The 26702-nt window shown below is 46.5% G+C and overlaps 1 protein-coding gene across 1 annotated transcript; it reads left to right on the forward strand.

Moving 5' to 3' along the window:
• The first annotated feature begins 354 nt into the window (after positions 1-354).
• On the forward strand, positions 355-24738 carry LOC111981276 (nucleosome-remodeling factor subunit BPTF-like). Its single transcript, XM_070449659.1, is given in 35 exon segments — positions 355-1076; positions 2822-3644; positions 4617-4837; positions 7507-7589; positions 7592-7703; positions 7842-8027; positions 9705-9905; positions 10156-10304; positions 10608-10963; positions 11117-11248; positions 11596-11725; positions 11864-11999; positions 12141-12458; positions 12673-14578; positions 14774-14898; positions 15014-15142; positions 15438-15588; positions 15770-15893; positions 16231-16456; positions 17014-17184; positions 17806-17948; positions 18126-18255; positions 18558-18799; positions 18913-19165; positions 19304-19417; positions 19420-19911; positions 19914-19951; positions 19954-20474; positions 20673-20898; positions 21093-21373; positions 21480-21668; positions 21767-21959; positions 22195-22279; positions 22535-22721; positions 24305-24738. Coding segments are annotated over 35 exon segments (9288 nt in total). The 5' UTR covers positions 355-598; the 3' UTR covers positions 24342-24738.
• The last annotated feature ends 1964 nt before the right edge of the window (positions 24739-26702 follow it).

Genomic DNA, 26702 nt, shown 5'->3' on the forward strand with positions numbered 1-26702 from the left:
GATCATGAAGGGGTATGAAGGAACATGAAAAAGGAAGGAGTATGCTTGCATTGGCAAAATAATAATTGAACATTATAACTTGAGAAAATGTAGAAAATATCAACAAATGTTTGTTAAAAAAAATTGAAAAGCAAGATAGGAACAAGCTAGGTATCATATCTTTTTCCCATTTATAGATATTCATAATTCACTTTTGTAGCCTTCTTGAGAAAACATAATTTCGGTATTTTTATTTTTTGCAATTCGGCAATAATTGCAAACTTCAGTTCAGAGTGCAATGACTCAATGTATATACAAATCCCTTTGCCTGTTCAGGTCTACTGTACTGGAAGAACAGTCACCACGTGACTTCAGCACTGGGCCTTCGGTCTGTTTTCAGTAGTCGGAGAGGAAGAAAAATGGCGGCTGCGACCGATCAGAAGCGGGACGCCAACTATTCGTTTTGAGCTTTCTCACGTAAACCGAGACCGGGGCTTTACGGGACTACTTCTTTGGAATCTACGCAAATCAAGCTTTCTGGCGGTACCCGTTTTTCTKGKTTCTGTGAAGGCTAAATAAACGCAGAAATTGAAATWGAAAATAATAGCTTTTATATATAATGAGGGGGAAAAGAGGCAGGCCGCCCAAAACCCTGCGGATGCAGGAGCCTTCATCCGAGCCGGAGCGTGGCTTGAGACCCAGGAGGGAGTTGAGGGCAAAGGGGAGAGGTAGTGCCGAGGTCGATTTTGAGAGTCCCAAGAGGGGAAATAACTCTTCRTCKAGGGGCAGRAGRAAAGTGGGATCATCTCGCGGTAGGGGAAGAGGCAGAGGTGGTGGTGGCAGAGGTACTAGGGGCAGACGGTCAATCGCTAGATCTGTGGTTTATGATGATCATGAAAGTGATGAAGATGATGATGCTGTGAGTTTGAGATCTGAGGAGGACGAGTTRATAGAGGAAGAGACGATAACAGACGAGGAAGAAGAGGCCCTCAACGAGGAGTCAGACCCGCTTGAGGAAATACTCGAGGAGGATGATGATGCCAGCTACTGTACTGAAAGCAGCTTTCGGAGTCAGAGCACTCATGGCAGCACTCCGGGTAAAACCGCAATATTGATCAAGCTGCTTAGAGAATGTTAGAAAACAATGAYATTGTAACTAATTAKAATTTGTCTGGGCGTATTTTCATTRGCATTAGTTCTTATAGTGCAGGAAGCTGTATTGTTCAAAATGGAGAATGCACTGACTGTGTATAAAAACAGGCCTAGTTTGAGTTCAAAATTGTTGATGATGGAATGAAAGCTTTGCATTTAACTTAGCGATCTAGGCAGTGCACGAGAGCCGAATTGCACATTTTTGAATTCTGAAACATCTTTAACTAACAGTATTGTGCAAGATGTTATTATAATTGTGTTTGCTAGTTTTGGATCTGACTTGGCTATTGCAATAGCTAGGTAGTTATAACATACCTTATCTAACGTTAGCAAGCTAGGCTAACAAGCTAATTCCTGAACCTGCTAAACAGCAGTGAATGCAGATTTATCATTTAGAAACAACTAAAATGACCAACAACATTATATTAACATTCCAGAGTGAGTAACATACACTAATAACTGGAGTGTTTCGTATTATAAAACAACACTTGATGATGCATCATATCCTTGCAGGAGAATAGCTACTTAGCATGTCTAGCTAACGTTAGCTAGTTAAATACTTTGTCAAATGTGTCTTTAAATTTAATGAGACTTAATTAACTTGGGGTTTTTCTTTAACCCACTCTTACTTATCATTAGCTTCTCATATCCAGCATATTTTCAAAGCTGAGAAGCAGATGAGTTCTTCAAGCTTGCTAGTTAGCAATGTCATGGGCTTGTGCTCTTGTCCAGGAGGACCCAGCTAGCTTGCTAGTAATCCACATCAGCTCGAGCTAATGACAGGACAGGGTACCATGTGGCCCATTGTTTTGAAAATAAGCGCCCTCAATTTCACCAGTTGTAACTATGTGAGGAAGAATTTTCAGTGATGCAGCACAATAATGTTTTACATTCCCCAAAATACATAATGGAATTATTAATTTCAATGTTAAATTAATATCTGTACTATTTAATATCCATCATATGTTATAAACTTTGGAAATTAAATGCAGAAGTTATTTGTTTCAACACACTTTTGATGCACATTTTCTTACACAATAGATAGACTGTCTCTTATACACATCTAGATGTGTATAAGAGACAGTTATTATTTCTGGAAAGTATGTTTGCCAGTATCTTTCAAATTAATGTAAGAAAGATACAAAACATATCTGTAGAATAGCAGAAAAGTAATGGTTATGTTGCTGTTGCAAAACGTTATCACAGTGTTTGGATTAGACCCATTTTAAGAAGTAATTTTTTACATTGAAGGGAATGTCCATTGTGTWAAATTGYTGTTCTTGACTTTCTCAATTGCAATAATATAACCCCTCTCAATTTTCTTGGTTCCTGGGTTTAATACCCTTGCCAACTTTGAGTTGGTGTAGTGTTTCGCCAATTCCAAGACTTGATTTGTTTTAAAGCGGACCTGGCACCAATATAAAGAATCAAACATATTTCTGTGGCAGTAGATTTCAGAGACACTTGCGAACTCTCCTTTTACATGGCCAAGGCTAACATTTGTTTGCTTGTGTAAATTCTGTCCTCAACTTGTTTCTTTGAATTTTCATTAATCTATGATTTAAGCCCTTGAGACAATGTAATTCTGCTTTGTCTGGGTTTTATGCATGATTTACGGAATGCAATTTCAGTTTTAGTCTTTAAATCACATGGATTATGGCACTCACTGCTCTCTCTCTCGATCTGGCAGGGCGGAAGAGGACGCGGGTGCACTGCCCTCGCTCGCCCATCTTTGAGGAAAAGGAGATCCCTCCTCTGGAGCTGCCCAGAACCTCTAAGGACCTCACGGTGCCCAGCGAGGAACTGCTCAACGTGTCCTCCATCTACGAGGTCCTGCGCAACTTCAGCACGGTGCTGCGGCTCTCTCCCTTCCGCTTTGAGGACTTCTGTGCTGCGCTGGTAGGCCAGGAGCAGTGCACGCTGATGGCAGAGACCCACACAGCCCTACTGAAGGCCATCCTGCGTGAGGAAGACACCTCCAACACCACGTTCGGTCCTGCTGACCTCAAGGACAGCGTCAACTCCACCCTCTACTTCATTGATGGTATGACGTGGCCCGAGGTGGTCCGTGCCTACTGCGAGAGCGACCAGGAGTACCAYCATGTCCTGYCCTACCAGGAGGTGGAGGACTACCCCTACGGCCCTCTGGACAGTAAGATCAAGGTGCTGCAGTTCTTGGTGGATCAGTTCCTCACCACCAACATCGCCCGYGAGGAGTTGATGTCAGAGGGGGTGGTGCAGTATGATGACCACTGCAGGGTGTGCCACAGRTTGGGGGACCTGYTGTGCTGTGAGACCTGCTCTGCMGTCTACCAYCTGGAGTGTGTGAAGCCGCCGCTGGTGGAGGTGCCGGAGGACGAATGGCAGTGTGAGATCTGCGTGGCACACAAGGTGCCCGGGGTCACAGACTGTGTGACAGAGATGCAGAAGAGCAAACCCTACATCCGCCAGGAGCCCATCGGCTACGACCGCCACCGGAGGCAATACTGGTTCCTAAACCGAAGGATAATTGTGTAAGTAATTACTGGCCCCCGCCCCACTTCCCTTGTTGTGACTTCAACAATATTATGCACCATCTCCATACCATACTGAGTGATCTCACCTGAGTGATACATTGTGTTTTGTGATGTAGTCAGAGAGTGGATGTATGTCCTTGAGGTTCTTGAAAACAAGTTATTTGATTGCCTTCAGAATTATTTAGTTGTTTTTTCCAGTGCTGAATTGCTTGGAATAACATCAGTCATGTCTTGTGGATAGAATAATACACATTTTGTTGCTGAACACTATGTACACACAGATAGCCAGAGAGGGCTGATTTCTACTTGGAACATATATTTTTTAACTTGAATTTTAGTAGCTGGATGTTGCTGGTAATCACCCATATTCATGTAGAAGCAGCCTGGATTAAACATTTACTGTGTGTTAAAAATGTAGCTGATTTCAATGATGACTCAATCTGAAGAGTGGGATCTATCTGACAAGCTGTGTCCCAGAGGGATCATTAGTGGCGGTTTGAGACATCAGCCAGCGCAGCGAGGGTGCTGTGATTGTTAATTGTGCCCTTAGTTAGGGTGAAACTCCTGTGCTGTGATGCCATAGCCCCCCTGAGAGTTTACTGAACTGCTGCTGGAGTATCCACTTGTTCATCATGTTGCCTCCTCCATTTGAACATGTCTTCACAATTGCTTGGTCTCTCTTGCGAGAGGCAAACAAAATGGAATAAGGGGGCTGAAAAACAACATGCGTTCGAATGGAATTTAAGCTTATTGMCAATTTGCATTCAGTGTTGATTTTCCTTTGAAGTTAAGATATCTTTCTGTCCCGGTTAACAATGCCTCATGCAGCATTATATGCCATACAATGATGCCATCTCATGATCTATTCATTAAGGTCCTTGAACCTGTTTTTATAAACAAACTAATTGTCAATTATATTCCATCTTATTTGTCACAACTCTAATAATGGTTGTTGACCTGTTATTCCAGTGAGGAGGACGGGGAGCATGAGAAGAAGAAGATCTGGTACTACAGCACAAAGGTCCAGCTGGGAGAACTGATAGAGTGTCTAGACAAGGAGTACTGGGAAAACGACCTGTGTGCCGTCCTCGAGGAGATGAGAGAGGAGGTGCACACTCACATGGACATCACTGAGGACCTCACCAACAAGGCCCGCGGCAACAACAAGGCCTTCCTCACGGCAGCCAACGGTAAGGATAGACAGCCACCTGCTGGACGCTCTGAATCACTGTCTGTCACACTGAAGCATTTTTAGCTGGGCCATGGCTTCTATGCATTGTCAATATAGAAATGTCAATGACGACCCCTAGGCTACATGTTGTGTAGCTCCTGTGCAATTACATTCCAATACATCCCTGGTGAGGAGAGTACATTCTCCCTCGTGCTGAAGTATGTTTAGGATGGTTGATGTATTAGAACTGTCAGAGGGCCACAGGTAGCCTAGCGGTTAGAGCGCTGGGTCAGTAACCGAAAGGTCGCTGGTTCAAATACCCGAGACGATAAGGTGAAAAATCAATCTGTGCTCTTAGCAAGGCACTTAACTCTCATTTGCTCCAGAGGTGCTGTACTACTATGGCTGACCCTGTAAAACAACACATTTCACTGCACCTGTCCAGTGTATGTGACAATAAAAAAAGCATCAAACATCATAGATGTTGCTATTCCCCTTTCTCTCTCAGCCTTTTTACTTATCATGCAAACAGCGTTTTTCTTATTTCCATCGAAGGGAGAAGGTTGGTTTTAAACCGGTGTTGGTTTCTCTGTGTGGCTACTCTACTCCTCCTTGTTTGTTATAGAGCCTTCCTTTGTTTGTGCATTTCCTGACCACCAGATTTCATAGTTTACACAAACCAAGCTTTATATATGGTAAGCTTGCTTGGTTCTAGTTGTACTGTTTTGGGATCAGTCTCCTCAATTGTTAGACAATGAGGACTTTCTTTGACAGATATTCCAAAGACGACGTAGATTTTCTTTAAAGTCAATGCAGAGTCTTTTCTCTCCTGTCCAGTTCCACCTGTACCATCTGTAGTGATGAATGGGCCTTGCTGGTATTTTATCCTCTTCAGAAGCCTACTGCTTCATCCTCCCTTTGTGGAGACACCTTTTTCTCTCCCTATGAAAACCTCAGTTATGAACCGTTGGCAGGTGGGGAATGGAAACTGATTTCATTTTTCATCTTCTTCTGTGACCCAGGATACTTTCACAGGCATAATGCTTTCTGCTGGCTGTCCACCTCTTTTTTTGTTAGATCTATTTCCCTGAATTAAGATTGGAATCTCTCTGTCTGCCTTTTATGGGGAGAGATTTTATACCATATCATCATAGAACACATTATTGATCCACCACTCTCTTGCTTTTAGTGCTCAGACAGCAGTTTCATTAAYGTCATCTCCGGAGCGTTGACCCACTGTTGCGTTTCAGGGAACAATAGTAGAGACAGCAAATCAGGAGTGACTCACTGACATGGGTTCTAATGAGTTGTTCTTGGTTTTAGCTGCCAATGGCTAACTATTGGTATTCAACTGTGCTGGTGATCATACGTGTTGTGACTTGGTTATTATTACCGGTCACAATCCGTTTCCACTCATTCTTCACACAGTCTCAAGTAGTTCTAGAAGGTGTATTAGCAATCTGCAAGATTGATATGTTTGTGTGGTTGTTCTCTGAAGGTGAGTGACTGCTTCTATGAGAACTCTGATGGAAGGGGTTAACTGAGTGACAGGATGATCTTGACACTGTTACAAGCATTATACATAGGCCTATGTTACTTTCCAATTGCAATTTTACCAGCTGGTTTTATATTGTTTCAAAATGTGTAGGAGAGCAATATTGGAAAGCAATTATGGTTTGACTCCATTATATTTGTAATGCCATCCTGTAATATAAAGGCATCATTTCAACAAACAGGCTAGGGCTAGTGTGAGCCAAACAACTCCATTCCATTTCTTATTGTCTAGYATAGCTTCTCTGGTTGGGAATTAGCTACTTGACACATCCCCTTGTATTTTTAGTTGTTGTATTTTACCCCCTTTTTTCTCCCCAATTTCAATCTTGTCTCATCGCTGCAAATCGCCAACGGGCTTGGGGGGAAAAGGTCGAGTCATGCATCCTCCAAAACATGTCCCGTCAAACCGCGCTTCTAAACACCCGCCCGCTTAACCCGGAAGCCAGCCACACCAATGTGTCGGAGGAAACACTGTTCACCTGACGACCGAGGTCAGCCTGCAGGCACCCGGCGCGCCACAAGGAGTTGCTAGAGCGTGATGAGCCAAGTAAAGCMCCCCCGGCCAAACCCTCCCCTAACGAGGACGACGCTGGGCCAATTGTGTGCCGCCCTACTGCATGTAGCCCTACTGATTTACATAATAATGTGGTAAACAGCATGTAGCCCTACTGATTTACATAATAATGTGGTAAACAACATGTAGGACCTTTACTGATTTACATAATAATGTGGTAAACAACATGTAGACCTACTGATTTACATAATATATGATAAACAACATGTAGACCTACTGATTTACATAATAATGTGGTAAACAACATGTAGACCTACTGATTTACATAATAATGTGGTAAACAACATGTAGACCTACTGATTTACATAATAATACGATAAACAACATGTAGCCCCTACTGATTTACATAATAATGTGGTAAACAACATGTAGACCTACTGATTTACATAATAATGTGGTAAACAACATGTAGACCTACTGATTTACATATAACTTGACAATAACAACATGTAGACCTACTGATTTACACATCAAGTTGCAACGTAGTCTCTGGTCAAACAGACTAGCATGGTGTGTGGGTGTTGGCCATTTGTTTATCAGCTGTGTTGTTGTTTGTGTAGATGAGATCCTGGAGCGTGTGCAGGCAGGCAGGAACGGCGAGCAGCGGAGCAGGCAGAGAAGGCCACTACAGACACCACCAAGATAGAGGAAGAGACCCCCACACACTGCTCTCCACTACCAGACCACAGAGAGCTCCAAGACCCCGAGTATAAAGAGGACGCAAGCTCACAAGGGAAGACTGGAGTTGCTCTTCTATGTGAGTTGTGTATTGCCTATGAAGTCCTTTTCTGGATGCATCTTTCATGTAGCTTTTTGAGGATGGCTACGTCTTTTTGTTGATCTGGTGAGGCGGTTGTGTGTTAAAGATCCAGAGTGAGTCTTGTATGTTTCACAGCAGTTGCAGCTCCCCCTGCTGGAGAAGAGAACACCACCGTCCACCTCCCTAAGCCTGGCTCGTCCACCCAGGACGGCACTCTCCCTAGACATGAACCCCCTAAGCCTGCTGAGGTGTCCTGCTCTGCCGTCTCTGAGAGCAGGGAGAGTGGGGAGGCCTCCATGGAGCCTGAGCAGGAGAGGCCAGGTACATGATGGAGAAAGCGCCCAGCAATCCGCATCTCTCCTCCCAGCCTCTCCTCCTTGTCACACCTTGCTGTAGCTATGCATGTGTGCATCCATCATCATCGGTCTCGTGCTCTGGCTGTCTGAAAGCATCCTCCATACTGTAGTTGTGCTTAATGTGATGTGATTGCTGTCACAGGGTGCATTGCTTTGGAGTCACTGTTACAGGCTTTTTGCTGCTGCTGCTTCTTGGCTAGATGATGATCTTCATGCTGGTTGGCTGCTGCTCAATGTGACCMTTTGTTGATTTGATTATTGGCTGTGTTTGGTAGAAAGTCTACTAAAGAGTGCTCTTGGACCATTAAAGCTAAGTCATAGCTTCCTTTGAGGATGAGAGTGTCTTGAATGGCTGCAACACGGTTACACAGTATGCCTTTCTGGTTATCTTCTGGTCTACTAATTCAATACATGGATTACTAACAGAGTGAGTGGACTCTGTTGGGCAACCTTCACTTAGTCGCCCAGTCCAGAGTAATGAGTGTAACAGAGGGGGCTCTACTCTGCCACAGTACTGCTCACCTCAGTATCACTCATTAAACTGACCGGTGTTGCTGACTTACTGAGATCATTATCCTTCAGGAATAAAMATATTTTGTCTTAAGTATTTTCTTACTCCTTAAAGCACTCTGCTTTTCAMATCTGCTTATGTAAYGTTTAAATAGCYCATTATTGTATCCCTTTATTTCTRTGGTTTTCTTTTCCAAGAATTTGTCTTTCATCCATCTTCATATGATYGAGATCTGCCTGGTTATTTTCTTCCTTCMACAGATGCATTGTGCCTTTTTGCGGGATCTTGTGCTCTTGCCATCYATTTTGTGTTCCATTGTCTTGTGTAGTGTTCAGCATGCAAGGCTGAACAGTGCTCAGGASGCTGTAAGTGTAGCCAGTTGTTATTCTAGTCACCTTGTTCATTGCTTACATGTTCTATTTTCTCAATGCATTCATTGTGTTAGCCGGATCCTGATGCGGTGCATTGTCTGGTCCACACACTGWRAACTTGTTCTCAGATAATGGCGTTTYGGCAGCAGCATCCCTGGCAGGCAGCRCCCACCAYGCTAAGTCTGTCACAACCAGCCTCTTATTCTCACCCCAATTCATYGGGGAAATTGGCCTCCGTTCCTTTAGSGGAAACRAAAGGCTGGCTGCCTGCCTGAACCTTCCACCTGCTACCTCAGTGCAGTATATACAGCAGGGCCATTTTAACCCACAGCTCAGATACACAATATCTTTCTTAATTTGGTTCTGCAGCYGYSTTTTGCACTGCTTGTGTTGTGTTGCACTGTGTTTTTTAGCCTTATCTGTCAGCCTGGACTGCTGAAGTGCAAATTCTTGCTCAGACTCACTGATTAAGCATTTCCCTGGTGTTATGCTAATTGTGCATTATCATTAACGAACAGGTGAGGCAGGGAAGGCATCAAGCCAAAAGCATTCTGTTTTTTACAATTGTTGTGGATTACAGGTTTTACTTTTTAAGTAGTTAATCCGTGTTTGCTCTGCATTGCCGTCATCATTTGCAATACTTTGTCAGTATAGACAGCTAGTGCCTGGTGCTGGTCTTGACGCATGTTTTCACACAAAGGGAGCCTAAGGGGTTTGTGCTGCTCAGCTTCTCACTGTTCAATCCTCTCCTCCTCCCCAGATGATAAGCCTGTAGACTCAGAGTCCCGTGGAGAGGAGGACCCCTCTGCCCAGTGCCAGCCTACTCCTGCACCACAACACCCTGGAGACGAGAACAGCAACAGCAGCCACGTCTCAGCGCCTGGGGTCCTCAGGAGGCCTGAAGAGCCAAACCTCGCTGACAGGTCCTCTCAATCCTCCATCACCAGCCAGGACGACACGGGTACGCCGTTGCCATACCATTCATACACTCAGGCCTCTGGAGGCACTCAGTTACTGATGCATGCCCTGACTCATTCAACTGTCAAGGGTCTTGACTACCAAGTGACATTAGAGATGCTGTTTGTATCATTGAACATTGCCTCCACTGTGCTGGTTTTTGGCCCAATTAATCATGAATCCTTTATTCATGATTGACTTCTCTATTTTAATTAATCATCACTGATCTTAATGATGTTTTCTGTTGATCGCAGGTGAAGGCAAGGAGAGTGGGAATGGTGAGTGGTCAGTGTCTGGACGGACTAACAATCGCATAGTGACTCGTCTGCGTAACCCGGACAGCAAGCTGAGCCAGCAGAAGACCCAGGGAGATGGCAGCCCTACACCCAGGGACAGCAAGGAGGTGAGACACCAACCAGACATTGTGTTAACCTTCTGTCGTCTGTGGAATATCACCCACAGCCTAGTCTCTCACATTAGGAGAAGGCAGCCTTAGCAGGATTAAATGGATTGTCCTGCTATATTTTCAATCATCTAGACTGAAATCCAGTCCTCTGTTCCACATCGACTCACTTCTTTGTTACACAGTTAATTGAACTGCCGGTAGTCTCCCAATTGCCAAATCCCTATGGAAACAATGTCTCTCTTCTTAGCTGTGTCTCTATTCAGCTCAGTATATATATCCCCCTGTGTGTCTCTCCATTAGACATCTCCCAGCTCTGAGAGTGAAGTGGCTCGTCTGGCTACTGTGAAGAAAGAATTGACGGTGAAGGGCAACCTGAACAACTTCTTCAAGCTGGGCCAGGAGGGCAAGTTCCGAGTCTACCACAACCAGTTCAGCACCAACACACTGGGCCTCAACAAGCACCAGCATCGTGAGGACCACGACAAGCGCCGCCACCTSTCCCATAAGTTCAGCCTAACMCCCGCCGGGGATTTYAAGTGGAACGGCTCCATCCACGGCTCCAAGGTGCTGACCATMTCCACCCTGCGGCTCACCATCATCCAGCTGGAGACCAATGTCCCCGCCCCCTTCCTGCACCCAAACTGGGCCTCGCACAGGTASGCTCCAGAACAGACTACTTACTMTGGCATAGGAAARTGGGGTTCRGAACWGTTTCACACAATGGAGAAATKKAATATTATTGACTGATAAGGTCATGTGTGAAATCATGTTTTGCCATATAGTGAGGTTGTGGGTTTGGGATTTTACAGGACAAACTGGATTAAAGCGGTGCAGATGTGCAGTAAGGCTCGGGAGTTTGCCTTGGCGCTGGCCATCATGGAGTGTGCCATCAAACCAGTGGTCATGCTGCCTGTCTGGAAAGATGCRCTTGGACACACCAGGTAAGAGACATCGGTTGTGAATCAAAGGACTTAATTCATTGCTGAATTGAGTTTTGAGTCATAGCACATCGACCCAACTCATCCTGCTCTCTGCCGTCTAGTGTACAATGCTAAACTGAATTMATTATATTGCTTCACTGCTCTGCTGATTATGAAGCATTCTGTTCACCTCTCTTCAGTGCAGAGGTCTGTAGTGGTGTGGGCAGTGTATGCAGAGTAGSTGACGCTTTTCCCATGAGTGAGAGGAGGTTCATTGTTGAAGATAATGGGGCCCTGACTAAACAAGCCAGAGTCACCTTGCCGTTTTTATGTATTTTTTTCATTCTCCCCCCTCCCTCTCCCTTCAGGCTCCATCGCATGACCTCCATGGAGCGGGAGGAGAAAGAGAAGGGGAAAAAGAGAGAGAAAAAACTGGAGGATGAGGAGACTATGCAGCAGGCCACCTGGGTGAAGTACACCATCCCCATCAAACACCAGGTAAATCTGGGTTCACTTTCCTCTCAAGTCCTGTTTGGGCTTTTATGACTGCATGATGTCTGACAACATAATCATCCCWTCTTTTGTATGCGATTGTGTAATCTTTTATCTAACTGGTTCTTTCTCTCTGTGTGTAAGGTGTGGAAGCAGAAGGGGGAGGAGTACAGAGTAACTGGGTAYGGGGGCTGGAGCTGGGTCAGTAAGACTCACGTCCATCGCTTTGTTCCCAGGCTACCAGGGAACACCAACGTCAACTACCGCAAAGCACTCGAAGGTAAGTGTTTTTTCTGTACACGTATTATCTCTGTCTTATCTCGCTGATGATGATCAAGGGCACTCAAGCTGAAAATTTGGCTCCAGCATGCCTCAGTATAAATTAGGTGCTTCATGTGTTTTCRTTTTAATCTCTCTACAGCAGCTAAAACTGGCAAAGAAAATGCAACATCCGGCCCAAACAAACTAAAATGTTTGCCCAAAGCACCAACAAGCACGGAAACCCAGGCAAAAGAAGAGTCTACTCCAATTACTGAAGAAAAAGACAAGGAGGAAACCTCCACCATGGAGTCATCTGGGAGCACTTCACCAGGAGAGGGGCAGACTCTGAAAGAGAAGGAAGAGAAAAATATCACAGAGAMGGTGGAGGAGAAGAAAGATGATCAGGTGGAGGAGAAGACWGAGGACAAGATGGATGTTGACYCYAGTCCACCAGACACCTGTCTCAGTGAGGAAAAAGGTACAATGATATTACTTTTCATCAATAAACAAAGAGGGTCCCCTGCTGTTTATCTGAATAAGACATTTTATTAGATGACATTTGGTATTTTCCACATTCTTGCTATGATTGGCTGTGTTCTATATTCATCTGGTACTTAGCAGCTGTCTTTCAGGTCTCACAGTTAGCATTTTTGGGCTAATATCATTCATGGAGTTCTCTCTCTCTCTTTTAGATATAGTGGACAGCAAATGCCCCCCATCACTGACTGATCCTGCTGTGAAGGAGGAGCCCGGGGAGGAAGAAGAACCTAAGCAGGAGGACTCTGAGGCCAAGCCACCTGTCCGCCCATTCAACTGGGATGTGGTGAACGTCAGCGAGGGCTTCCAGCTCCGTACGGCCTACAAGAAGAAGGTGAAGACGTCCAAGCTCGACGGGCTGCTGGAGCGCAGAGTGAAACAGTTCACCCTGGAGGAGAAGCAGAGGCTAGAGCGCCTCAAACAGCAGTCAGCCCTGGCCAAACACACAGTCTCCAAGGAGAAAGTTAATACAGGGACTCCCACCACCATCAAGACTGAAGCTTCTACAGCAGACAAGTTAGCAGTGACACCGTGCACTAGTCTGAAAGCTGAGGGACAAGCAGACTCAGTAGTTAAAGACACAATTGTTAAAAGGCTTGACTTTGACCAGGAGCAGCCAGTGAAATCCCAGCCCTCAGGAGAGACAGATAATCTAGACGTCAGATTAGGCGCCACCTGTAAACCCCAGGCAGCAGGAGCCACAGGCCCCAACCTCAACACCACAGGTTTGGCCAACCATGAGAGCAGCGTTCAGGGCAATGGTGGGGATGCGTTATCTCAAACAGAGCTGAATGGAGGCGCCCAGAAAAGCATAGACCTCAACAACACAGTCAATTTGACATCTGTAGAATCGGCTTTAGGTGCGGCTAAACCTCCCAGAGCAGAAGTGACGATAGCAGGAGAAAACGGTAGGAAGCAAGGTTATGAGGAGACAGAGCAAGGTAATGGACAGAGGGAGATAGAAAGCATGGACGTAGATCAAAGCAAACAACATTTAGTGCAGGTGAACGGGAAAGACGCTGTTGACACCAAGGCTCCTGTAGACTCAAAGATGCACTTAGACCTGGCCAACAATGTGGACACCAAGGTCATGCTCCAGACGTTAGAGGGTGAGATCAAAACACTGCCAGTGAAGGAGCCTGTAAAATCCATTATGAACGGTACTCTCTCTCAGGAAGGGTTAAAGGTCAACAACACTGTGTTAGCCACCAGCCCAGCCTTGGCGGACGTAGCGAGAAAGGTTGTGGTGTCCGAGCCTGACTATCTGCCACCTCAGAAGGTTGCCAGACTGGAGAATAATGGCGACAGGGTGGCAGACTCCGTCACGTCGTCAATGTTAGGGCCTCCCACTGGTGTTCCCACGGTAAGCAACAGCACCAAGTCTGAGCCAATGGAGATTGGGCAGACGGCATCCAATAAGATCACCCCATTTCCTATCCCCACTGCAGAGGAGTCCAGCTTGAGTAACAACACCACAGAGAACAGCAGTAGCAGTACTGGGGTGCTGAAGACCATCACCCAAGTCACCACAACCACTACTACCACCATGTCAACAGAGTCTCGCACGGTGCAGATAGCCGAGGTCTCCAGCAGCACTAAGCCTACAGTGACGCCTGCTGCAGAGAGCAGTGCTGTGTCCACCCTCACCACCATGACCAAGACCACCGTCACCAGGGTCAGCTCCCCGACCCTCGGGGCCGCCGTCTCCGAGGAGACCAAGACTGTTGTCACTTCAACGTTGACAGATGCCAAATCTGGCCCCTCAGGCTCTTCAGTCACCTCCATGACAGTCAGTAAGGAGTACTCCACCAGTGACCGTGTCCGGCTGCTAAAGTTCTCCCGCTCCAAGAAGACCCGCTCTGGCACGGCCCTCCCCTCTTACCGCAAGTTTGTCACCAAGAGTAGCAAGAAGAGCATCTTTGTACTGCCTAATGATGACCTGAAGAAGCTGGCGAGGAGAGGGGGCATCAGAGAGGTACCCATCTTCAACTACAACGCCAAGCCAGCCCTGGACATCTGGCCCTATCCCTCCCCCAGACCCACCTTTGGAATCACGTGGAGGTTAGTCACTTAGCCATTAGGCTGCCATTCACGCAGTGGACCACCTCATATGCCGTGCACTGAAATGAAAACACAGAAAGACAACAATGCTTGGGCTAAAACCATTGAGAACATGGAACCATGTACATTTGTCCATATAGCTGTTTGGTTAAAGGTTGTTTTGATAACACTCACTGACTTGGGTCTCCTATGCAGATACCGTCTCCAGACTGTGAAGTCTCTGGCGGGGGTCAGTCTGATGCTGCGGCTGCTCTGGGCCTGCCTGAGGTGGGATGACATGGCTGTCAAGCCCTCCCCTGCTGTAGGAACCACCCGCACAGGTGTGTGCACAGCAATCCTACCCTCCTCTCCCTCTCTGCCCTCATCCTTCCTGTTTCTCAATTTGAAGATGAGGCACCATTTCAAACGGACATATTTCCTTTCTGCTTTCCCCAGAATCCTCGGAGACGGCAATCACCACAACAGAGATCATCAAGCGGCGAGATGTGGGGCCGCACGGCATCCGGTCTGAATACTGCATCAGGAAGATCATCTGCCCCGTTGGCGTTACCGATGCTCCCAAAGGTAAAAGGATGAAACTGCATCCCAAATTCTCTTAGGATCACACTGTCACAATCTTATAGTGGTCTCATGAATCTTTGCTTTGGATTGCCTTGCTCAGCTTGTTCCTCACCTCCTTCTAGTGTTCTCTCTCAAGTACCTGAGTAGGCAAATCCTTTGCAATGTAAGTGAAAATATGGAGTTTGAGAAAGTTGTTTATCCCACAATAGAAAGAATGACATTAATTGACAGATGTCGTTTTGTCATTTTCCCCTTTACCTCATTCTCTACCTCACCCTTTCTCTGTCCTCCTGGGTAGAAACTCCCACTCCCCAGAGAAAAGGCCTGCGCTCCAGCGCTCTGAGGCCAAAGAAGCCTGAGCCGGCCAAGCAGACTGGACCAATCGTCTTAGAGACGTGGGTGGCCGAGGAGGAGCTGGAGATCTGGGAGATCAGAGCCTTTTCAGAAAGGTGAGCAGGTGGACTGTCCTTAGCCTTGTTGCTGGGGCTGGAGAGAATAAGCTGCTGTACTGCTTGATATTATGTGACCTTTGAACCTATACTTCCCTCAAGATGTCTTGTTGTAACCCTGCCCAGGTCTGTTGTCATTGGATGTAGTATGACTAACTGGCTTGTCCTCTTGTGGTCACAGGGTAGAGAGGGAGAAGGCCCAGGCTGCAGACCAGGCTAAGGTTAGTAGAACGCTGAAGACAACAGAGGAGGCCAAGGCCCAATTGGAGGCTCAGCTAAAGCACCAGAGATTGGCTGCTCAGCAGGTGGGAAGATCGGACATGTTTCCACCTTGCACTATGGTGACACCTAGCCTCCCTACAATCCACCCCCCCTAAGCCCAAACCTGGGGGGGCACAAACACTAAACACTGGGAGCTGGGACATTTCAAGGGCCCCTGTTTGGGTTGGTTTTGATCCGAATAATTGTCCTTTTAAACCATGTGCAATTACAAATGTGTATTGGAAGTTATGTTATGTATTATTCAGATGAGACATGTTCACTCTGTACTCACAGTCTTTTACTCCGGCCTCCACTTTCCAATGAGTTTGGTGTTTCTATGTGGTTTAGCATAGATTTAGCATCTGAACCTTTGCGTTGTAGAAACGGTTGGAGCAACAGAAGCCTGGTGCCACCACCTCTACCTCCACCCCCACCAGCACCCCTACAACCTCAGCCTCTGGCACTCCGGCATCCCTGACCAGCCAGGTCACCCCGGGGACTAAACTGGTCCTGGCCACCAAGCTGGGGACACCTGTCACATTCCAGCAGAACAAGAACTTCCATCAGTCGTTTGCTTCCTGGGTCAAGCAGGGCCAGGGTAGTCCAGGTGAGTTTGGTGACGACTAGCTGCTCATACAAAATCATGGCAGTGGCTACTGTGGGGGTGTGTTTTAAGTTGATAGTGATCCTTGGTAGCAGTGTTGAAATATTATTTTTCATATTTCCATGTTTTTGGTCAGAAGGCATTTTCGTTCCCCATTCACTTTTTAATGGTGGCCATTGAAGTTCACTCGTGGATGTCAAACTGTTACAACAACATAGATAATTTTAGTGTTTGGATTCTTCTTTTTTCATTTGACCTATTTTGATAGATATTTACGGTATGTTGAAATGCCTTAATGGCCAGTGGTGTCCACTTCCTGTATCTGAAACACAGTCAAGTGTGGGGCTGGGAAAGGGAATTCAAAAAACCTTTACAATAACTTTTGACTCCTAGAAAAAAGTTTCAGGATCATAATCAGTCCAAAAAGCATTATGCAACGGCTTTGTTTGAATCAAAGCTGGGGGGGAAAGGACCCCTAGTGGACACCACTGCTATACACCCTGGCTGTTGTGGTTGCACTTGCACACGGTGTGTGACTGCAGGTGGGGTGTGTCTTGCAGCCTCCACYTGCTCACGGGCCACCGTGGCCAACAGCATGGTCACCACCTCTGGACAAACGTTCCAGATCTCTGCCAGCCCGGTGACCATGGCTGGCCAGGTCATCACCGCCAAGCTACCCATYCCGGCCAACAGCAAGATTGTTACRGTCAACATGCCAACCACACAAGGAGGTATGGATGACCTTGCCGTCTGTAAGGTTTTAGCCGGCATGATCGCATTGACAAGGCCTACCCCCACTCAGCAGGCCTACCCCCACTCAGCAAAACCATGAACCATCTCACCCCAGTGGAACCTTTGAGGGGCTTTGAGGTGTTGCTTTTGGTTTGAGTGTGCTGGCTGCCCTAATACGTAGAAAATGCCACTGATTTATACAAGAACATTCCAGGAAGGAGGACCCCTGGGATGCCCTGTCTGTCTCGCTCAGTAACAGACACAGTAATGGCTGTCCTGTCTGTCAGATTATTGATCCAATGGAAGCTTCCTTGCGGTATCTTGGCTGCGTCCCAGACAGTCTCAACACGAAGGACCTGTTCTGCTTGATCCATACAGTCTGTCCAGGTCATCTGCAAGAGGGGCAGGTGATATTTCTCCCACTGATGGCTGTGACTTGCCAGTATATTTGGAGATGTGATTCAACCTAGTATTTCTTTGGAAAACTGAATTCCTAGTTCCATGAGCTTTTAACAAGGGCGTTTGACTTGTTGTAAATCTCATTATTGAGGTTCAACACCCTACTGTTGATCTACTTGTAGTGAATTCATACTGCTTAACACAGTCCCTCTCCGTCACAGGTATGGTGCAAGTCCAGCAGAATGTCCTGGGCATTATTCCATCCAGTACCCCAGGCAACCAGCGGACCTACTCCTCATTCCAGAACCGCAAYGCAACCATCAACATCAGACCCAACACCTCCACCTCAACCACCACTCAGCCGGTAGAGAATAGACATCCAAACAGATCTATCCCTCTCTCACATATTATTGCTCTKTCTTTTTCCCTCTTATGCTCTCCCCTGCTCTTTCTTTGAGTTATAATCTTAATTGGAATGTAGTGAAATTAGCATAATCATGTGTACAGTATMATTTATTTGTRTTTTGTTTCTTTGGCCCAGGTCATTKCCACCGGAGCCCAGATCCGTCCGGGCATGWCGGTGATCCGATCRCCCCTGCAGCAGGGCACCACCATGGGCAAAACCATCATCAGAACCCCCTTGATGATGCAACAAGGTATTCTACCAGCCAGTAGGTCTCTCCTCTGCCGCCTCCCAACCTGTGGCTGCATGGCTCTGCTCACTCCTCAGCATGCACATTACAGACAGTCAGCAACATTGCTTTGTGTTGATATGTTTATAMGTATTCATTTTATTCGGATGGATAYTATATTTAGAGCTGTATTGGTAGTCCTCCGATGTTAACTTTATGTATGACCTCCAGTCAATTCATTCATGATAAGYCACCTGATTTGTCTTGGGACTGTCCCATGCACTTTTSTTATTTAAGGCTACTTGTGTGTCCGTTTGTCTGCCTCACTGTCTGTCMTCTAGGCCAGCAGCAGGTGGTGACTCAGATCATCCGGGGCCAACCTGTCTCCACAGCMRTTTCCAGTGCCAGCCCTGTGCAGACCAGCGCAGGCCAGAGGATGCTGGGTGCCGCCCCGTCCCCCYGTCCTGTCACCCCTGCCYCCGGGCAGTCCCCATCACCATCCACCCCCCAAGGCGGCCGACCACAGCAGGGCCAGGTCAAACTCACCCTGGCCCAGCTCACCCAGCTAACGCAGGGGGCACAGGTGAGGAGCCACCGGCTCTCTTTTACACCTACTTTCACACATACTCTCACACTCCTGTTGGATGTATTCTCTGTGTGTTTCTATGTCTGACTGTGTGTGTTTGTGTGTTCCAGGGAGGGAACCAGGGTCTCACAGTAGTAATCCAGGGACAGGGCCAGACCACAGGCCAGCTGCAGGTCATCCCCCAGGGGGTGACAGTCATCCCAGGCCCTGGGCAGCAGCTCATGCAGGCTGCCATGCCCAACGGCCAGGTGCAGCGCTTCCTCTTCACCCCAGGGGCAACAGCCCATGTCCCCAACCCCGCCACCACGACCAGTGCTGTTGTCACCCCCGTCACAGCCACCACAACAACACCCTCAGGGCCAGGTATGAGGCCAGGCCACTTCAACAAGCATTGTACACAAGGCTTTGCAGAATTGTGAATTAGAATGTTCATTTGGATTGGTCTCTAGTTTGTGTAGATGTGTTAATACTGTGCTGCTGTCTCTCTCTCCTCTGTTGCAGCACTGTCTCAGCCTCCGGTTCAGACTCCCGCCACCTCTCAAGCACCGGCACCACCAGTCCAGCCCCCTCAACAGGCTATCGCTCGTGTCCAGCCCCCTCAACAGGCATCGCCCACGTGTCCCAGCCCCCTCAACAGGCTATCGCCGTTGTCCAGCCCCCTCAACAGGCTATCGCTCGTGTCCAGCCCCCTCAACAGGCTATCGCTCGTGTCCAGCCCCCTCAACAGGCTATCGCTCGTGTCCAGCCCTCAACAGGCTATCGCTCTGTCCAGCCCCCTCAACAGGCTATCGCTCAGGTCCAGCCCCTCAACAGGCTATCGCTCAGTTCCAGCCCCTCCTCAACAGGCTATCGCTCAGTCCAGCCTCCTCAGCCCTCACAGGCTATCGCTCCAGTCCAGCCCCCTCAACAGGCTATCGCTCCAGTCCAGCCTCCTCAACAGGCTATCGCTCCTGTCCAGCCTCCTCAACAGGCTATCGCTCCAGTCCAGCCCCTGCCCTCCGTTCCTGCCCCCCTCAGTGTCCACACTCAGACTCAACCCCCTCAGATCAAGTCCACATCCCCCTCCAGTCCCCACTGCTTACCCATCCAGCAGATAGCCCAGATCCCAACTCTCCACAACCGGTCCATATGAAGACTCTCTCGGTCTCCCCTCTTTGTCACCCAGGCCAGCAGTGAGGCCTATCCAGGCCCATGCTCAACTCCAGCCCCAGGTTCCGGCTCAGATCAGGCCCCAGCAGCAGCTGCAGCTCCACCACCAACACCAGCTGATCACAGTGCCGGGGCTGCAGCAGCAGGTCCAGGTGCTGGGCACCATCCAGACCCACGTTGCGGCCCAGCTCCAGGCCCAGCAGGGTGGGGTGGTGCCCCAGCAGATCAAGCTGCAGCTGCCTATCCAGATCCAGCAGGCAGGAGGCCAGGTGCAGGCCCACCAGATCCAGAACGTGGTGACCATCCAGACGGCCAGCGTGCAGGAACACCTGCAGAGGATCCAGCAGCTCAGAGAGCAGCAGCAGAAGAAGAAGCAGCAGGAGGCCAAAAGGGAGCAGAGCCTGCAGGCCTCCAGCCCCAGCGACATCATCCAGAAACAGGTGGTGATGAAGCAGAATGCTGTGATAGAAAATCTGAAACAGAGGAAGACCATGACTCCAGCAGAGCGGGAGGAGAACCAGAGGTATGGCGGTCATTGTTCACAGACATGACCCTAACATAACGACATTCATATGAATTACAGTACATGTTTTATCTATTTGTCTGTTCCAAAACCTTATTATGCTTAATCCTACCAACAATCGCCAACTATTAGTTGTATTTTGTCTGATTCCATGATGAGTCTGACAAGCCCTCCCTTCTTCTATCCCCTGCTGAGCAGAATAATCGTCTGCAACCAGGTTATGAAGTTCATCCTGGACAAGATCGACAAGGATGAGAAGCAGGCGGCTAAGAAGAGGAAGAAGGAGGAGTCTGTGGAGCAGAAACGCAGCAAGCAGAATGCCRCCAAGCTCTCGGCTCTGCTCTTCAAGCACAAAGAGCAGCTCAAGGCTGAGATCCTGAAGAAGAGGGCTCTACTGGACAAGGAGCTGCAGCTGGAGGTTCAGGTMAGTGCCAWAGCCACCTCTGCATCATAGGCCACTGTATTGTAGTGTGTAGAAGTGTGATATTGGATGTGTTGCGGCCACTGCCCAGGAATTCCTTACATTGTGATACCAACTGTCAACCATTCTCTCTCTCTCCCCTTCCTTTCCCCTGTCTCTCTCTCTCCCCTTCCTTTCCCCTATGTCCTCTCTCTCAGGAGGAGCTGAGGAGGGACATCAGCAGGCTGAGGAAGGAGAAGGAGAAGGCCCAAGCTGCAGCCTCTCAGGCAGCTGCTGCTGCAGCCGCAGCCCAGGTGGCCTCATCCCTCTCCCCCACCATGGCCTCGCCCTCCTCCGCCCACAAACGCAAGAGGGACGACGAGAGGGACTCGTCCTCCGCCAAGCCCAAGAAGAAGAAGATGATATCCACTACCTCAAAGGATCACAAGAAGGAAGTGAAGCTGTACTGTGTCTGTAAAACGCCCTATGACGAGGACAAGTAAGATACGGATGCACCATATCGGGTTCCCATTGAAACACTGAACATGTAACTGAACTGTAGCATGTATGTCAAAGACGTCGAACTTAAGTCCACATGGTTTCAGGTTCTACATTGGGTGCGACCTGTGCTCCAACTGGTTCCACGGTGCGTGTGTGGGCATCACGGAGAAGGAGGCCAAGAAGATGGAYGACTACGTCTGTAATGGCTGCAAGCAGGGCCAGGACTCACAGGACTCAGAGGGCACCACGGAGGAGCTGTACTGCATCTGCCGGACGCCATATGATGAAACACAGTATGATAACACAATACTAATAAGGTTATAGCTTGGGTGAACTGAATGTTATAGGTCCAAATATCTATAACCTGTACTTCCCATGTCTTTTCTCCCAGGTTTTACATTGGCTGCGACCGTTGCCAGAATTGGTACCACGGGCGCTGTGTGGGCATTCTGCAGAGTGAGGCCACCCACATAGACGAGTACGTGTGCCCGCAGTGTCAATCCACGGAGGACGCCATGACGGTCCTCACACCGTTAACCGACAAGGACTACGAGGGTTTAAGAAGAATCCTGCGCTCCTTACAGGTATGAAAGCCTGTGGTCTCCTCGGTTCAGTGTCTTTACTGATGATGCATTTGATATGGATATGGCCAGAGTTGGGAGTCACATCATGTACCCTGTCATGAATAAAGGAAATGACTAAATGAAACAACATTGCATTGCAGGACCAGTGTTCTGGTCTGGGGCACTACATTCTCAACATACTTCAGTATACCTCACTGTTGTAAATCTAGTGAAACATCTATTTTTCTGTTAACAGGCTCACAAAATGGCGTGGCCGTTCCTTGAACCAGTAGATCCCAACGATGCTCCTGATTATTATGGYGTTATAAAGGAACCGATGGGTAAGAGCAGATCTCTAAATCACTGTAATGTCATTGACTGTCGCTATTATTACATTTTATTGGTCACATACACATGGTTAGCAGATATTAATGTGAGTGTAGCGAAATGCTTGTTAGAAAAAACATTGTAATCTTGAATGTGTTGGAAAGTAGACACAAAATGTGTACTTGGCTAGTGTTTATGTTGATAGTTTAGAAAATATAATTGACCAAGACATTTACCTTTGGTCACTCTTCTCTTTGTTTCATCCCCAGACCTCTCCACAATGGAAGACAGATTACAGAAACGGTATTACAACAAGCTCACTGAGTTTGTGGCGGACATGACCAAAGTCTTTGACAACTGCCGCTACTACAACCCCAACGACTCCCCCTTCTTTCAGTGTGCCGAAGTTCTGGAGTCATTCTTTGTACAGAAGCTCAAAKGTTTCAAAGCTAGCAGGTAAGTTCAGAGCTCTCATGACTCCCAAAGCTCTTCAGAGGCCCTGTCATTAWGTCTCCTGTTASRAAAGACTCCCTCYGTCATGCTCCTCTGCTTTCCATGGTCTCATCTGACATTAGGGCATGGGTAATGGCTTGKCAGTCATATAATGTTCATGACACTCCATGTGACTTTGATTGAATCTGCTTTTGAGAATTTCCCAAGAACATCCTTTTTAATCTTTTCTTTTTCATTAAACCATGCATCCGTGTCATGCTAGTTAGCCTCATGCACTCTCTGGGCATGTCCRTTTGTGTTGTAGTAGCCTGACTTTGGCTGTGGTCTTCCCCACAGACCTGGCTGTGGTTTGTGGGCTGCTTGGTAGAGGGATGCAGAGTCTTACCAAAGCCTACAGGGCTGACTTCAGCTCAGACATCCTCCCTGCAATAGTTTTCAATAGAGCTTCATTAATGTTTGCTCCATCTCTGTGTCATGCATCACCTTGCATTTGTGTCTCTTTCACCTGTACCGCATGCATTTGATTTATGCCACTCATTCTCTCTTTCTTGCAGATTGTGATGTCATAAGTCTGACGTAATAGCTGGAGTCTGAGCTGGATGCTGGGGTCTCTAGTAGTGAATCATGGAACTTGCTGTTTCATAAACAGTGGAAATTCTGTGTGATTTATTTAAGATTTAAAGAAATAAACACACAAACAAGTGTTCTATCAGTGAAACAAACCATGCCTAAATGTACATTTGCAAGTATAGAATTCCAAAGATGCCTTCTGTGACAATCACAAAATGGCAGCCATGTTGACACTTACACATCAAGTTTTCAAGGGATATGCTTTTTCTCTATTATTTTAGTAATTTTTCCATTTAAAATTGTATCAATTATCAGCAAGATAAGTGTCAGGGAAGCTTTTACTTAGAAATGTTTAAATAAGCTTCACCCAGACATGCATTTTTTTTCTTTTTCTAGTTAGTTATTCTTGGAGAGGGAGATATAAAAACAACATTTGGGACCACATATGTAAAGCTGTATATTTTATTATTATATATTTATCAAATTAAGTTCCTCTCTTCCTCATGGCCTTCTTTCTGCTAATTTAAATATCATGCATTCGGAATGAATGGGCATGATTTTAATATAGTACACAGGTTTGTAGGTAAATTATAGCTTAACTACTGGTTGATTTATTATTTGGATGTTTTCGATTTTGTGATAAAAAAAAATAAGATGAATATTGTATGGTTTTTAATCCTTTTGTGAAGGATTATTTTATGGTTAAAACAAAGAGAGCCTATGGTCAGAGGAATTTATAYAGACTTAAAATAATAAATAAAATGTCACGGCTTAACTATATTGGACYCCATGCCTTACTGCATGAAGGTACCTCAGGATGTAGACGTGAARCACCATTTTCATTGACTAAGTCATTCCCAATGAATTAGACCAACATGGCTGCKCTATCTCCTTCCTGACCCCATGGCATCCATTTTTTGTATCACTGTTTTGTTTTTTGTTCATGTCAGTATGTTTAAACTATTCATAAACATTTTTAAAGGTTCTCAACTGTTCCCCTTTTCCACATTCTATAGGTCTCATAACAACAAACTACAGACTTCGACCTCTTAGTATATACCACATATTTGAACAACAAAAAAATGCACTCTGTGAGAATTGGGATAAATTCTGAACAATTAATCCATGTTGGGACCTGGCTCCTGTGCTTTGTGACCTCCACTCCCTCCTTCTGGCCCCACTACGCAGCCCCCAAAGGAAGACTCTCCCTGTAAGACCAGCAGCGCTGCTCCCACCGAACTGTCAGGTGGAGCTGCTGCCTGCCCACCTCTGCCACATGGACATTTTAAAATGGAGGGTTTGAATAAAGGCATTTCTGAAAAAGGTTACCTTGAAGAAAATACTTTCTTTGGAGATCTCACGTTTCCTTGTTCGTTCTTCTTGATTTGATTCTTTGTTACCCCTCTAGCCAGTTGAAGAAATTAAGAAAAGCTTACGCTTCCATGGCCATGCCCATAACAAAAAAAAACATTTGACGCCTGTTTGAACGTTGAAAAATGTTGAGCTGAGTTGCACTCAGTGTATCAGATTGCACAGTGCACTTATGTGTGTCTATACCCTTTCAATCACTTTATTAGAGGTGGTGTGAAAGATGCATCTCATTGGGAAGGACTTGCTTGAGTTTGGACCTACTAGCTTTCTGGACACTAACAGTTTGAGTTTCAGTCAAGCTATGCTGAAAGGAATAAAGTATTTGGTACTAATTGCCTGGCAGTAATGACACTGCTAAGGATAAAAACAACATGTATTTGAAGGTATCCTGCCCTGTTTGTAAAACTTGTCAGATTTTGAATTTTTGTTTTTGTATTACAGCTGAAGAGATTGATGTATATGAAACATAATAAATGGAGAAGACTGAGCTCTCTTCCACTACTGAAAGTGTTGGCATATGCTTTTGTGAAATAAATTGCTCTAGCTATATGTAAATATTTTTCCCTTCAGTATTTACAGTGCATTCAAAGTATTCAGACCCCCTTGACGTTTTCCACATTACAGCCTTATTCTAAAAATGTTCCCCTCTACACACAATACCCCATAATGACAAGGTAAAAACTGGTTTTTAGGAATTTTAACAAATGTATTAAAAAAATATTAAAATAATAATTCCATTTACATAAGTATTCAGACCCTTTACTCAGTCAGTCCTTTTTGAAGCACCTTTTGGCAGCGATTACAACCTCATGTCTTCTTGGGTATGACGCTACTAGCTTGGCACACCTGTATTTGGGGAGTTTCTGTAGATCCTCAAGCTCCGTCAGGTTGGATGGGGAGTGTCGCTGCACAGCCATTTTCAGGTCTCTCCAGAGATGTTCGATCGGGTTCGGGCTCTGGCAGGGCCACTCAAGGACATTCAGAGCCACTCCTGCATTGTCTTGTCTGTGTGCTTCGAGTCATCCAGTTGGAAGGTGAACCTTCGCCTCAGTCTAAGAACCTGCTCCAGAGCACTCAAGACTTCATCAAGGATCTCTCTGTACTTTGCTCTGTTCATCTTCCCCTCGATCCTGACTAATCTCCCAGTCCCTGCCGCTGAAAAACATCCCTACAGCATGATGCTGCCACCACCATGCTTCACCGTAGGGATGGTGCCAGGTTTCCTCCAGACATGACGCTTGGCATTCAGGGAAAAGASTTCAATCTTGGTTTCATCAGACCAGAGAATCTTGTTTCTCATGGCCAGAGTCCTTTAGGTGCTCTTTGGCAAACTCCAAGCGGTCTGTCATGTGCCTTTTACTGAGGAGTGGCTTCCGTCTGGCCACTCTACCATAAAGGCCTGATTGGTGGAGTGCTGCAGATATGGTTGTCCTTCTGGAAGGTTCTCCCATCTCCGAAAAGCAACTCTGGAGCTCTGTCAGAGTGATCATCGGGTTCTTGGTAACTCCGTGACCAAGGCCCTTCTCCCCCAATTGCTCCGTTTGGCTGGGCAGCCTGCTCTAGGAAGAGTCTTGGTGGTTCCAAACTTCTTCCATTTAAGAATGATGGAGGCCACTGTTCTTGTGGACCTTCAATGCTGCAGAGAGTTTTTGGTACCCTCCCCCAGATCTGTGCCTCGACACAATCCTGTCTCAGCGCTCTACAGACAATTCCTTTGACCTCATGGCTTGGTTTGGGTCTGAATACTTATGTAAATAAGGTATTTCTGTTTTTTATTTGTAAAAAAATATGCAAACATTTCTAAAACTCTGTTTTGCTTTGTCATTATGTGGTATTGTGTGTAGATTGATGAGAAAAAAAAGATTTAATCAATTTTAGATTTTGTATTTTTTTATTTAACCTTTATTTAACGAGGCAAGTCAGTTAAGATCAAATTCTTATTTACAATGACAGCCTACCCCGGCCAAATCTTAACTTGGACGACGCTGGGCCAATTGTGGGCTGCCCTATGGGACTCCCAATCACGGCCGGTTGTGATACAGC

Source organism: Salvelinus sp. IW2-2015, linkage group LG20, assembly GCF_002910315.2.
Source record: "Salvelinus sp. IW2-2015 linkage group LG20, ASM291031v2, whole genome shotgun sequence".
NCBI lineage: Eukaryota > Metazoa > Chordata > Actinopteri > Salmoniformes > Salmonidae > Salvelinus > Salvelinus sp. IW2-2015.